A 14,540-nucleotide genomic window follows, 5' to 3' on the forward strand; every position below is an offset into this window, starting at 1 on the left:
ACCATATCATTACATATATCATTTTGTATTATATATAACCTTATTTCATAAATCATATCTATTAACATTTGTTTGTGCTGGAAAATTTTTAATATTTAAATTAGAATAAAAGTTATAGTCAACAGTATGCAAAAGATCATTCATTCGTACAAGAGGAAATAATCATTTCTATCTGTGCGTTACCTTTTTAATACTTAAATAGAGTAAACGTAATTCTAGCCTTTAATAGACAAAAGTTCATTCATTTCTTTTAATAAACCTTCTTACATTCAACATTTCCTTAATTACCCATTCAATAATGATTTTTTGTGTTTAAATAAAGTCTCTTGTTTTTGATAACTTACAAATTGTGTGCTTCTTCTAGCGGCCACCAACCATGCGCCATTCAAGTTATAAGATTTCCATTTTTTTATTTTTTTTGAAGCACAAAGATTTTGCAAACTTTTCTTACTTAAAATTCTATTTACAAAATACCAGAAAGGTCCTGTGTTTTAAATCCACAGTTATGCGCCACCGTCCAAAACGCAGACTTGTTGTTAAAGAGATTTAAAAAAACTCCCTTTGCTTTGGGTAAACAAAAACTTTAATCTCCCCCGGTATGGTTCCATCCTCTTGTACACACTAAATATTTTCACTTAGCTCCTTGACCATTATCGTATGCTTGGGCTCCCCCGCTGTTGCTAAATTATATAAAGTAAAACTTTTGCCTAACTGCGGTAACATGAAGAGCCTTTTATTTGCCGCGATACAATGGAGGCAACACCTTTTGCTATGTATTGTCCTTCTCCCTAAATATTGTAATTGTTGTTGGCATAGTTGTTATATTTTTGTCACAAAAGCCAAGCAAAAGAGAAAAAACTAAAACCTACAACCCAAAATTTCACTTCAACAAAAAACAAAAAAAAAAAAAAAACAGAACAATGTTCGTATGTTTAAAGGGCAGTAAACATTGTTACGGCACTGAATTGGGAATTGTTTTTAGTTTCAAATAATAACAATTTGTTGGTTGACAGTCATTTAGGCCCTCTAGATCATCTAAGATGCCCTTTTCGAAGTAGGCTTAAAACATTGTTACCATAGTTGAGTTAAAAGCACAGTTGGTTTACTAAAAGTAATATTTGTTCACATTTTTTTTGTAAAAAAAGTTTTTGTTTTTGAGGGGTGACATATTTTAAATTGTTTGTATTTCGGATTTATGGATTTATTTAATTTGGAAATATTTTTCTTCCATTGTCATTGTGAGGCAAAAAATTGTCTTTGTTAAAGATGTTCAAGTATTTAATGAATTAAAGCAATGGATCCTGTAGAAATACTTGAGCAGTTATGTAGCTTAAGATGAAGGAAATTTTAAAATATCAACTAATTAAGTTAGTAACAAGTAAAAAGCGTTAAGTTCGGTCGGGCCGAACTATGTTGGAACTGGGTCATGGAGAAGTTTTGTGACCACTGTGAACCTCAAATGTCAAATAACAGGTAGTTCGGTCGAAAAAAATAGCTCAAGTCCTCAAAATGCCAAACCAAAACCAAAAACCTCAAACGTCAAATTACAGCCAGTACATTAAAAAATGTAGGTAAAATCCTCAAAATACCGAAAATCGGGAGGTAACGTTATATGGAGGCTATACCAAAACGTGGACTAATGTAGAAACATTTTACTGGGTTAGTTTTATGATTACTGGGAAAGTCAGACGTCAAATTGCAGTTACTTTTGTCAAAAATTTAAATAAAATCCTCAAAATACCGAAAATTGGGAGGTACAATTATATGACGGCTATACCAAAACATGGACGATGTTAAAAAATTTTGGTGGAGATATTTAGTGCCCATTGGGAACCCCAGATTTTAAAATGTAAGTAGTTCGGTAAAAAATGTAGCTAAAATCCTCAAAATACCTAACATCAGCAGGTACGTTATATTGGGGCTATACCAAAACATGAGCCGATACATCTCATCTTTGAACTTGACGTGCCTATAGAAAAATACACTCTGGTGCACAAATATAGAGTTATAGCTCAATTTTTGCTGACGCTAGAGTGATTACGACAGACGGAAAAACGTACAGATGGACATGGCTATATCGACTCAGAATTTTATCCTGATCAAGAATGTATGTATACTATATAATAATATAAATTATTATTTCAATGCGATGGAAAATAAATAAAAAGAATGACAACCTCTCACTGAGATTCGTTGCTCAGGTAAATTTAACCACTTAAATGCAAACTTTACAATTAAAGATCATAAGCAAATGCAATATTTGAAGAACACGCATACGTACATATGTTTGTACTAGGGTGGTTTTAAAAAATCGATGTCGGATTTTGGATGTGTGTTTAGTTTTGTTAGAATTTAATATTGCCAAAGTTTGAGTACAATCGGAATATGTTAACACGTACCACTGGCGCCTCAAACATTCCATGGGCCATATATATAGCTAATATTAAAATCTGACCCGGTTTTCAAATGTTTTTTGTAGGATTACTTGTTTAGCCACAGAATTAAACTGGAAAAATTTTTTCATCGATTTGACATTAAATTTACGCAGATTTCGTGAAAATTCGCCATTGCACAGTGGATCCACCCATTGGCCAAAAATAAAAAAAATAATGTCAAAATGACATGGACCTTTTTAAAAATTTATTAGTTTTTGTTTCATTCGAACGCTATCTTCTTAAGAATAGCCTCAAAAGTCGGAACATTTGACTAATATTTTTTGTTGTAAGTACAACATATTTTTAAGTGCAAGTAAATATATTCAAAATATCGCGAAACTAATACGTATACCAAAATATTATAGTGGATTTTGAAGGAGGAGGTAATAGCTTAATTTTCATTAAAATAGTGTTTTAGCGTGTTGTGGAATTCTAGTTAGCTGCATATTTTCTTATTGTATTTTGTAATGCCAATTCGATCATATACTTAAATTTGACCGAAGGTGTTTGTCATGATGCCCACCAGTGCCCACCTCGGGAATAATTTTCCAAAAAAGGTCATGGGTTTAAGATTATTCAGTATTAAAATCAGCTGCCATATAGTGCAAGACTATAAATGGTGGGTCGCTGACTAAAGCTGCCCTAAAATAGGGTTTCTGTGGATATAATAGCGTATACTTCTGTTATCTGACCACGTACATTAACATAATTGGCATCACTGGTAAGATGAAGAAATCTTCTTCCAAATTAGTCTTACGTTAGCGGTACGTGCCTTCCAGGAAGAACGCCATAAGATCTATATCAAAAATATTACAAATTTTCGGACAAAAATATTGATTTTTTTAATCCGCTAAATTGGTTGGATTTTATGTCGTTTTGGAGATTGTTTTGTTTTCCCAAGCCTATTTTTGCATAATAAAATAATCGGGACCTTTGTTCATGTCATTTTGTATTAACTGCATAAAACAATTCTTACCGTATACCCCCTTCAGAGGCGATAGGGGGGATAATACCACGCTCGTGGTTTCTTAAAACACTCTTCGCAGCAGCACAAATCCGTAACCGGCGCATTGGCTTGATTTTTACACTCTAAATATTTTTGGCCACTTTTTCCATACAAGTGGATCCAATGTGCATTGGCTCCATATAAATTACTATGGAAACTATGAGGCTCCAGTGGCACGTGTTAACTTATTCCGATTGTACCCAAACGTTGTCAATACGGAAATCTAACAAATATTTTAGGGGTGTGCCGCATAAAAAATTCCTTTGGGTTAAAACCAGTCTAGTATGTACTCGTACATTAACTCAACCACATTCTTTTCAAAACAATCATCAATTAATACAAGCCTGTATTTTTTTAAATTCTAGTTTAAAACATTTCTTAAAATTAATCGCCAGCATGGCGATTGAGCCATTGAAACTATTGACAGCCTTTGGACAATTCAAATAAACCCACAAACAAATGAAAATATTGACCATCACGAACAATGGTATGCCTTCAATGAAAATAAAGGCAAATCCAACAAAACTGCAAATATATGGGCATACAAAAAACATATGCTGTACATATATACATACATGTGTACATAACAAACGGATAGCTACTATTTACAGTATACATCACAACATCGATGAATGGAAAGTGGGTTGTCTGCATTTGTTCAAACCATTGATTCTTCTTAAGGGTATATTTAAGCTTTGTTCCAGAACTAAAAAGTTTTTATAATTTTTACGACTTTTACACATTTTACCAGAAAACCCGTTCCCGTACACAAAAAAGTTGTTAAATGTCCACATCTCTTTAAACAAAAATGGCGCTGAATGACGCTCTCTCTAAAAACTTTTTACTCGACAAATTTGAGCGTGTAAAAAATAGTAACATGGATGCCGGTGTCTGATTGGTTGGTACGCCGACTTTGACATTTGTTCCAGCTTTATTGACGTTTTTTCCATTTTTGCGTTCCCGATCTTTTTGAAAAAACTTTTATGTGACAACAAATTTTCTCTCTTTTACGAGTTTTACTATTAAAAAGTACGGGAACAAACCATTAGTTTGTCATTCGAACTAATCATGAAATAGAGATTATCAAGCAATTCTATACCAGTGCCGAACAGCCATTTGTCGCTGGTTACGAAGATGTTCGGCAATTCACACACATACGATCCGAACGTAAAGGAAGTGCGTGAAAGAGAGCAAATGTTTTGATTTGTTTTTATTTTGTAGCTTGCGTGCATACAATCTTACTAACACACTGTTTGCTAATGTTTTGAATACATTCACATTTGTGGCTTCGCTCTTCTTGGTCGGCACTGTTCTATACCAGCATGCGTGTTTGTCCGCAGGATGATAGTAATACAACAAATTTGGTCACCCAATACACAAATTTTGCTGCTGGATCGCGTTGTCATAGACGATTAGTGTGGAAAAAATCACCAAACATCTTTGTGCCGGACTTGATGAGCAATTATGCTCAATTGAAAGTAGTCTCCGGGAATAATAAAACTAAAATTAAATAAACTGACAGATGGAGAGACGGCATGGTCTCACTCTTGTCTTTCGTCACTTCACTGAGAGGAGTGAAATTACTTTTGTAAAGTTTATGCATTATAATACACCTGATTAGCACCGTCAACAAAATAGTTGGTAGACATATTAAGGACAAGATAGTATCTATAAATAAAAAATTGACCCACGTAGTCCAACAAAAAATAACGAAAACACATAACTACATGTAATTCAAGCTGTCAAATAAATGTTTTCGAAATTTAATGGAGGTTCCCAAATAACCCATATTTTCGGTAAATACTTGAAAATCTTGAGAATTTATGAATTTTATTCATAACAGGGATTATTTACTAACAAGTATCAACAATATTACGCATAGAATATCCCTACTGGGAGGGTACCATATGGACCATAGGAGTACCAGGTCATATTACATGTAAACAGGGTCCTTCCTATATGTCCTAAACCGGGAATTTCTGAAAACTAAGACTTTTTGTTAGACTACGTGGGTTAATTTTTTATTTATTCATCCTATGTTATCTTAAGCAAGTCAACCAACTATTTTTTGCAAAAACCCCGACATTTTTATCACAATTAGCAGTCATTTTTCATAAATTAATACAGAAAAATGTTAGTTTTCTTGGTTCGAAAACAATTACTTGACAAACTGTATAAAGTCCTACACTGCCGTTTGCTAGATTTTTCTTCTATACAGAAAAGCTGCTGGCACCACTGAAATTGTATTGTAAAATTGTCGTTTTCACAAAACGTTTCAATTGTGCCATTACAGTATCAATAGACATACCACATAGTCCATTGTTGTTATTGTTTTTTCTCACCGCACAGTGTGACTTTTATCATCACTTTCATTAAAATAAAAAAATAATAAATTGTGGCTAAAGTGTATAGACAGATAGATTAAATTAGGACGAATACGTTTCAATGATATTTAAAAAAAAAAAAATTATTTATGCAATTCATAGTTTTTGTTGCTCCACGGCGTAATGTTTTTTTTTTAATATTTAAAACAAGTTTTAAACCGTATTTGCAACAAATACAAAAAAGTAGGAACATTAATTGAATTTTCAGAAAATAAATTAAGCCATTAATTTATATATAATACCTATTATTAAGAGGTAATATAAGGGGTTAGTTTTTGCAGTATATCATATAAAGTAACATTACTTCTATTAATTTCACAATTACGATATTAGATTAATCCACAAATACTTTCTAATTAAAAAGGAAAGCAAAAACAAACAACTACTATTATAATTTTGTGTTAAGCAGGAGGGCTGGGGAATTGAATTTGCTTTCAAATTTATTTTACATTTTATTGTAATATACGTTCGATTTAAGGATAACATAAAGACCATAAGGGTATTTTAAATCAACGAAAGACTTTTACCTGCAGTAGCTTGTAAGAATTAGAAACGGGTTATCTCACCGATATGGTCCAATTTTTTACTACCGAATGATTATAATAATGGGCCATAGACTATAACGCTGAATATTAAACGTGCTCAAGTTGTTTAAGGGAGTTTAACAACTATACTATATTTCTCCAGTAAACAGTAGCAATCGGTGGAGCCTTATTGCTCTAAATAGCTTCAAAATTAGCTCGATACCTGAGCTTTTATAACAACTAATATCGAAGCAGAAATGCGGTAATTCTCGTCTTGAACATTTTTCAAGTTCTAATGTGGAAAATTGAAGCAACATTTGTTGCGTTGCTTTGCAATAATACCCCCAAACCCTGTTTTTCTACCACAGACAAATGCACCTAGCTAGCATCAACAGCATCTCGTCACCACAATCATCATAGAGATGACATAGATGCCACCACTAAGGATTCCTTTGTATCATATTCAGTCACCCAAAGCATTCAGCAAGCAAGGAAAGCTTGTTCAGCATTTTGGTGTTTTTGTCACAGTTGCATGTTACTCTACGACGCTACAATAACAACAACAGCAATAAATGAAAAGCGTAACATAACTATAGTTAATGTTTAACTTGACAAACATAACATGATGTGGTTTGGGGAAAAATTGACAAACGAAGGCAAAGGATGCTTAGATTTGTATTGTGCAACAAAAAAAAAATTTTTCCCACAAAGTTGCTTTAAACTCTTAGTGACATTTTCATTGAGTGAAATTTTAAGAAATAAAGCTATTCAATAAGTGAGATGGAAAAAATGTAAGAACCAACTTTTGATGAGAAAATGTTAGACATTTAAACATGACTCTAAATATTTCAAGACTCTAAATATTTTCTAAAAACACAATAGCGATTAATTCAGAACGTTTATTCCAGAACAAATTTTGAATACCTACCATGTTGTGAACTGTGACCTTGGTTTTTTATCGAACAGAATCGATTTCATATATATACATACCCAGCAAAACTTCCTATGTGAAAAGGGTATTGTAAGTTTGTTTTGGTAAAAATGCATGTAACACCGCGAAATATTCGTCGGAGACCCCCAATGTGATTACCAATCTTCATATCTCGACAAGATAAAGCGATTTTGAGATATGTGTCCGTCCGTCTTACAATTTTATTTGAAAACTAGCAATTGCCCGCTACTTCGTATGCGGAAAGGAAACGAAATATATATAAACAATATTTAATACGGGAATGGTGAATACTGGTGATTCTGTTGTACTAAGACCTATTTTTATTACCAATATTTCTTCGATTGTAGTCAGAATTTAAAAAAAAAAAAAAAAATTGGCGTATAGCTGTGTAGGGAAGCTACCATATTTTTTATTTCGAATTTTCAAAACTACGTATCATATTGCAAATTTCAGATTTGACTCCTGGTTTTACCCCTTCTCTAACACAGCATTCTCTTCCAATACGAATTTCCAAACACTAAACTTTATCTCACCCCTTCACAACAACAATCACGCACATTCACAATTCAAGGTTCTAGCTTTAGCGGTTTCGCCCAGAACCCGAATAGGTCCGTTAAATTTTCGGCCACATTTTCGTATATCCCCATATAACGGTACTTCTCAACTTAGTGTATTTTTAAAGAAGAACAAATGTATATTGTCCAATTTTCTTTAAATTTGGACCTTGAATACTCAGAGGATATAGAAGTTTGATTTAAAAAATCTCCACTTCAATCCATGTTTATTAGAGGAGATATTTTGAAGATTTAGAGTATTTTGAAGATCTTCTGCACATTTTCCAACCGAAATTCGGAATTTGTGGCATGAAAGTTTAGAAAACTTCTTTACAAAAAATTGTACTTAATGTGCACCGGTATGTCAACCGTATATAACGGAAAAATTTTTGAAGGCATTTCAATTTAGGATTTGTTTAATGTCACTAAATTGTCGCATTGGACCACGTTTTCAAATTTACATACCAAAGCGGTCAGAACAAAAAACATTTTTTGAAAAGAAACTTCACGTTTGACTACTTAATTTCAGTACATTATTTAGAAACTCCTTGGCGTTAACATCAAATCAATGGGACAGTATTCAGTACCATTTTTCAAACTCAGAACTTTGTCTCAAACTTTAGAGCGATCTTCATAACAAATATTATTCCATTTCGTATTTGTTTACAAATAGCGTATTTTTAAATTATGTAATCCCGGCTTTGTTCCTACACCCAACACCAAATTTAGTACCTTAACTATTTAAAATGGTTTTGCTATCAACATGTTACCCAACTTTTCCTACACAAAGGTAAACGTTTCAAAAATTACTTCCTTATATTCAACATATACCATAACCCCAATTCAGTTTTCCAGTTTTACCAATACTCTGAAACCCATTTGAGGACTATTTTGTAGTATTTTGTAGTGATTTACAAAATCACAAATTGTACAAAATTCTATACCATATAGCAAATACGAAAAGGTACCAAATTTTGTACCATTTAGCACTTTTCGTACACAATTTTTTCAAAATGTACTTTCATATCTCAGCTCTATCCGTTCACCTAAACCCAAATTATAGCCAATGTAGTTCAATTTAGCACTTTTCCATAAGTACGAATTTCCAAAACTACCTCAATCCTACACTACAACAATAATATGTTCACGCAAATACAAATTATAGCGAATTTAGTACCATTTAGTACTACTTCGTGCACATTAGTACGATTTTCCAAAGCTACATCCATATCTCAATTCTGTATTCCAACAGTAATCTTATTTCCAAATTTCAGGATTCCAGCCTTTCAAATCCAAATCATACTAAACTCACTACCATTTAGGACTTTTCGACCTTTGGTACATCTTACCTACTCTTCATCAGTGACCCCCATTCCAAATTTCAGCATTCCGGCCCTATTCGTTAACCCTTACCCAAATTGTACTATTTAGTACCATTTAGTATTTTTCGTATAATTTTAATTCGAATTTCCAAAAACCTTTCTTTTTTACTCTTCATCAGTGACCTTCATTCCAAATTTCAGGATTCCAGCTCTATTCGTTCACCAAAACCCAAATTGTACTAAATTTAGTACCATTTATTACTTTTCGTATACTTATAGTTCGAATTCCAAAAACCTTTCATTTTTACTCTTCATCAGTGATCCTCACTCCAAATTTCAGGATTCCAGCTCAATCCGTTCACCCAAATCCGAATTGTACTAAATTTAGTACCATTTAATACTTTGCGTGCACTTATGGTTCGAATTTACAAAAACCTTTCTTTTTTACTCTCCATCGGTGTCCTTCATTCCACATTTCAGGATTCCAGCTCTATTCGTTCACCCAAACCCAAATTGAACTAAATTTAGTACCATTTAGTACTTTTCGTACGTTTATAGCTCGAATTTACAAAAACCTTTCATTGTTACTCTTCATCAGTGACCCTCATTCTAAATGTCTGTATTCCAGCTCAATCCGTTCAACCAAATCAAAATTGTACTAAATTTAGTATCATTTAGTACTTTTCGTACCCTTACAGTTCGAATTTCCAAAAACCTTTCATTATTACTCTTCATCAGTGACCCTTATTCCAAATGCCTGTATTCCAGCTCTATCCGTTCACCCAAATCCAAATTGTACTAAATTTAGTACCATTTAGTACTATTCGTGTACTTATTCCATTTCCAAAAACCTTTCTTTGTTTCTCTCCACAAGTTACCTTAATTTCAAATTTCGGGATTCCAGCTCTATCCGTTCACACAAATCCAAATTGTACTAAATTTAGTACCATTTAGTACTTTTCGTACCCTTGTAGATCGAATTTCCAAAAACCCGTTGGTACATCTTTCTAGCTCTCCATCAGTTACCCTCATTCCAAATTTCAGAATTCTAGCTCTTACCGTTTGCCTAATACAAAGGGTACCATATTTAGTACCTTTTAGTACTTTTCGTACACTTCTAGGTCGAATTTCCAAAAACCCAACCTTATCTCACCCCTACACACCAACAGCAACCTACACCCAAAATTTCAACTTTCTAGCTTCAGCGGTTTCGTCTGCGCTTTGATGAATCAGTCAGTCAGTCAGTCACTCACCTCACTACTCTTTTATATATATGGCGAATAAGAAAATTCCTTTACAATTCCATTTGAAAAAAATTAAAAATTTTTTTTGCGAGCACATCTACGATTTTTGGTGTAGAGGTAAAGGAAAAAAATCCGGTTTCAAATCTACTCGCGTTCACGAAATTGGCCAATGCGCGCAAAAGTTATAGCGGTTTTTATTCTCATATAAAGAAAAAATATTTAAAAATATCTTTTTTGTTGTTATGAGAAAATGTATGCATAAATCGTTAACAGCATTCCATATCTATTCGTGGATGTTTAAAAAATTATTAAATTTATTATTATTTTCGCGGAAAATCAACAAATAATAAAAAATTTTGAAGTAAATCCAAATTATCCTTTCCCAGAATCCGTACAAACCCTCAAAAAATAAATTAAAAAATATATGCGGAATCTAGACAATGTGTAGAAAAATATGATACCAAATTCATGGAGATTGGGTACATAAATTGCATATTATAGCAACAACAAAAGAGAAAAACTTATTGTTGGAAAATATTGTTGCAAATATTTTTTTGGTTTGATTCTAAAAATTCGAAAAAAATATTTGGGAGTTCTCCAACTATTTTGCTAAAATCCCATAGAATAATGAATGTATACTGTTAAAACTTCATCAAAAAATATGGTTTACAATCGCGAGAGTTTAACTGATTACTGTGATAACTTATATGTGTAGGAAATTAAGAGTAATATTGAAATTACAATCATTCAATTAATATTAAAATTAAAAAGCCCGTTATTCGCGAATTAGTTAAAGTCGGTTGATGCGCATTCGTTTTTTGATACAGCGAATCAATCTCTTTCAAAATTTATGCACATTTCGATGTTTCACTCAGGGGCCATTGTGTGCCGCCAGTTGCATCATACACTGCAAAAAACCTTAAAGTTGGTAAAAGTCGCGCAATGTGCATACGATTTTGATGCGCATCCGGTTTCATCAGCGCCTATAAAAAATACGTCAAAATATAACAGTTTTAATTAGATTCTTCAAGAACCGCGGATGTGCCTCCATATTCATTTTTTTGTGAAAGACCCATATTATTCGCGTATCTCTTTTCTTTTTTGACACGCGTTTTCGCAAGTATTATAATCGCAAGTAAAGGATTCCATTTATGTAAAAAATTTTAAAGAAAATCGCGGTTTAGTACGCGGATTTGTCAAAATATATTTTTGCTGATTTTCCGATTTTCAAGGTATCTATATCCGCGGTTTTAGTGGATGGACTCAATCGTGGAAGGCTTCTTTAGAACCGTCGCGTAAAAAAACTAAATTCACGCGGGTTTCAAAGGAAATGGAATGACAGTTGTAAATTTTACACGCAAAAAATAGGTTTTGTAAGAAAATTCACGCATCAAATTTTGGCCTTTCGACTCCAATTACTAGGATGCTGTAAGCAGCACACTCATGAGATATGCATCAAACGACGTAAAATCACGAGTTCTATAATCGTGTTAAGAGTTCGGAATATAATCTTCTTGCGCGTCCGGATTATTAAAAAAATTCAAAAAACCCCGAAATTCCGGTTTCAAAATGTCAGCATCAATTTTAGGTGGATTCAGTGGATATATCGAAAAATCATACACTACAATCTTGTTGCCCATGGAGTATTCTGTGATTCTTTCGTTGGGGATATGTCTATAAAATGTAAGGTTAAGCTAAAAATCGTATGGGAACATAAAAAAACTTGTTGGCTTCAACCCATTTTTACTCATTTTTCTACATTGATGCCAACACAGCTTCCACGAAAATTAATTTTAATGGTCGACATTATGGGATCCCCCCTAAAACACTTCATTTTAAAGAATTGTAGTCATACTTTATAGAATATATTAACAGTTCGCGAATTCTGATAGGGTGAAACTCGGATTCATCGATTGCAAAACATTTTTGTTATTCGCCATATATAGATGACACTTTTGAGACTTTTTAAGCATTTTTTTAATAATTTTTTTTCTCTAAAACGTATAGTTTTCCTGCAATCGGACCTTCTTTTTAATGTCCCGAAAAAATTTAAGGGTAATATAGGTGTATTCTTACATGACAATCCCTTGGTTTTTGATTGAGAAAATACTCTTACAACTCGGGGTACTACGTATCAATAACAAAGATACCTTTCAAAAGATACATAAAACATTGTTGCACAGTGTTGAAAACAAACACACAAATAAGGTTCTGCAGGTTGATTGTTTCCCTTACATTTGTGGGTTGAACGAATGCATCGAAAGCTGTTCTATCATTCCAGGATGAAACGGTGGAACATTCCACGTTCTGATTCATCATGATTATGATGATGATGGCCCGGAATAAAATTCATACCTTTTCGGTGTAAATGACAGTCTTACTGATGCAACTGATGATGTGCCAAAATAACACAAATGATTAATTCATCTTTCCACAGCTATTTTTTTTTTGTACCAGAATTTCAGACTCTCATCCATGCAGTAGGAGGATGCTGATATGCTGGTATAACAACTTGATGATGTAGTAGGCACCCGTTTGGTTAATATTTCATCAAAAACACATATAATACGAAATATTAAACATTGTTATAAGCTAAATGTATGCAACCAAATAAAACTGCTAAAACTTTTTACATATAACATTAAGTGTAAACTGAATTCAATTGTGGTATAAAGAAGAACATCTATTGATTGGTTCACAAAAGGGGAATTGTATATACAAGAAATATTTTTAACATTAACTACTTTTTTTAATTAGGGTTTCTTACAAAAACTAAATGTTTATGGTAATCCAGAAGCTTTATCCATTACATGTATACCTCAACCTAAGGAAACGGTAAGTGTTTTATATATTAAACCTACATATGCATATCTATATTTACTGTCGAAATTCTCTATAACGTAGCACTTGGGGACCGACGAATTACTAAGTTATAAAGAGATTATTTTGTGTGAGAATCTCCATGTGTGCCTTAATAACATCTTGGTTATAGAGAAGTATTCATTACAGGGAAGTTCGTAATAGAGAGAATAGTATAGTACGGGAAAATAAAATACAGAGAAGCTATTTATTCATAATACTTTCTGTCTAACTGTTGTGTGGCTGATGTTCGGTATAATTGGTGTATAGGGAAAAATATAAATACTCCTACAAAGAAATCGGATTCACATACATTCCGAGAATATACTTTGTTAATTTATTTCAACAGCTTTATGAAAATAGGAAAAAGTATCAAAATTACTACAAGGAGATCAAATGCAAGTATGTAGATTCTTTACAAAATTCTCTATTTCGGCAAAGTGAAGTTGTTCATTCAGGTTTTAGATATTTATGGGGTAGTTTAAGGTCTTAATAGGAATATACAATATGTAAGGGGTACTAATCCGCCTTCTAAATTAGTTGCTTATGTGTCCCTCTACAGAACATTTATCCTATATTCTGAACTACGATAAGATCGTGTTTTTATACCCCCTACCATGAGATCGAACGTATATTTAGTTTGTCAATCCATTTTTAACTCATCGAAGTAATCATTATACCCTACACCACTATGTGGGGAGGGTAACATAAGTTGGTTTTGGCCAAAAAGTTTGTAACGCATCGAAATAATGGCCGTAGAGCCATAATTATATATACCAAAATGAATGTCTCGACGAGCTGGGTCGATCTGGCTATGTGTGTCCGTCCCTCCGCCCGTCCATCTGTCCATCTAAACCTTGTAATCCCGTCTTTACAATGATGTAAAGTAGGTTGGCGTAGGTGGTCAAACAACAGAGATATCGTAAACGTAGTTATACTACAGGTCGCAATTTTGGTAACGCAATTACATAAATTGGTGAAATGATTGTGATGTTGAAAAATACTCTGGTATATCCCAATTTTCAATTTATGAAATTTTATTTCCATGTCAGATATTTCTGCGCCTGTGGTACATATTCCAAGGAGAGAGCATGTACTAAGCTTACGTTAAGTCTTAGTCCTCGGAATAGTAGAATATATATGATAAAAATGCCTTTATATTGATAATTTTCTTCGTGGAGGTTTTCTACCTGTATAAGTTAGATACTTTGTCCCTCAACTTCCCCTGCTCGATCAATCACGGATGCTGATTGGAGCACT

General features: G+C 33.1%; 1 protein-coding gene across 21 annotated transcripts in view; it reads left to right on the forward strand.

Annotated features, from left to right (window-relative positions):
- LOC141404308 (uncharacterized) overlaps positions 1-14,540 on the forward strand; it is a 1,008,861-nt gene that overhangs the window by 500,564 nt on the left and 493,757 nt on the right. For all 21 annotated transcript variants that reach the window (XM_073987798.1, XM_073987800.1, XM_073987780.1 and 18 more), the window contains one exon: positions 13,179-13,256. In XM_073987798.1, the coding sequence (XP_073843899.1) occupies positions 13,179-13,256 (78 nt within the window). The remainder of the gene's footprint in view (positions 1-13,178; positions 13,257-14,540) is intronic.

Source organism: Musca autumnalis, unplaced genomic scaffold, assembly GCF_047663935.1.
Source record: "Musca autumnalis isolate F117 unplaced genomic scaffold, ASM4766393v1 scaffold_4, whole genome shotgun sequence".
Taxonomy (NCBI): Eukaryota; Metazoa; Arthropoda; class Insecta; order Diptera; family Muscidae; genus Musca; species Musca autumnalis.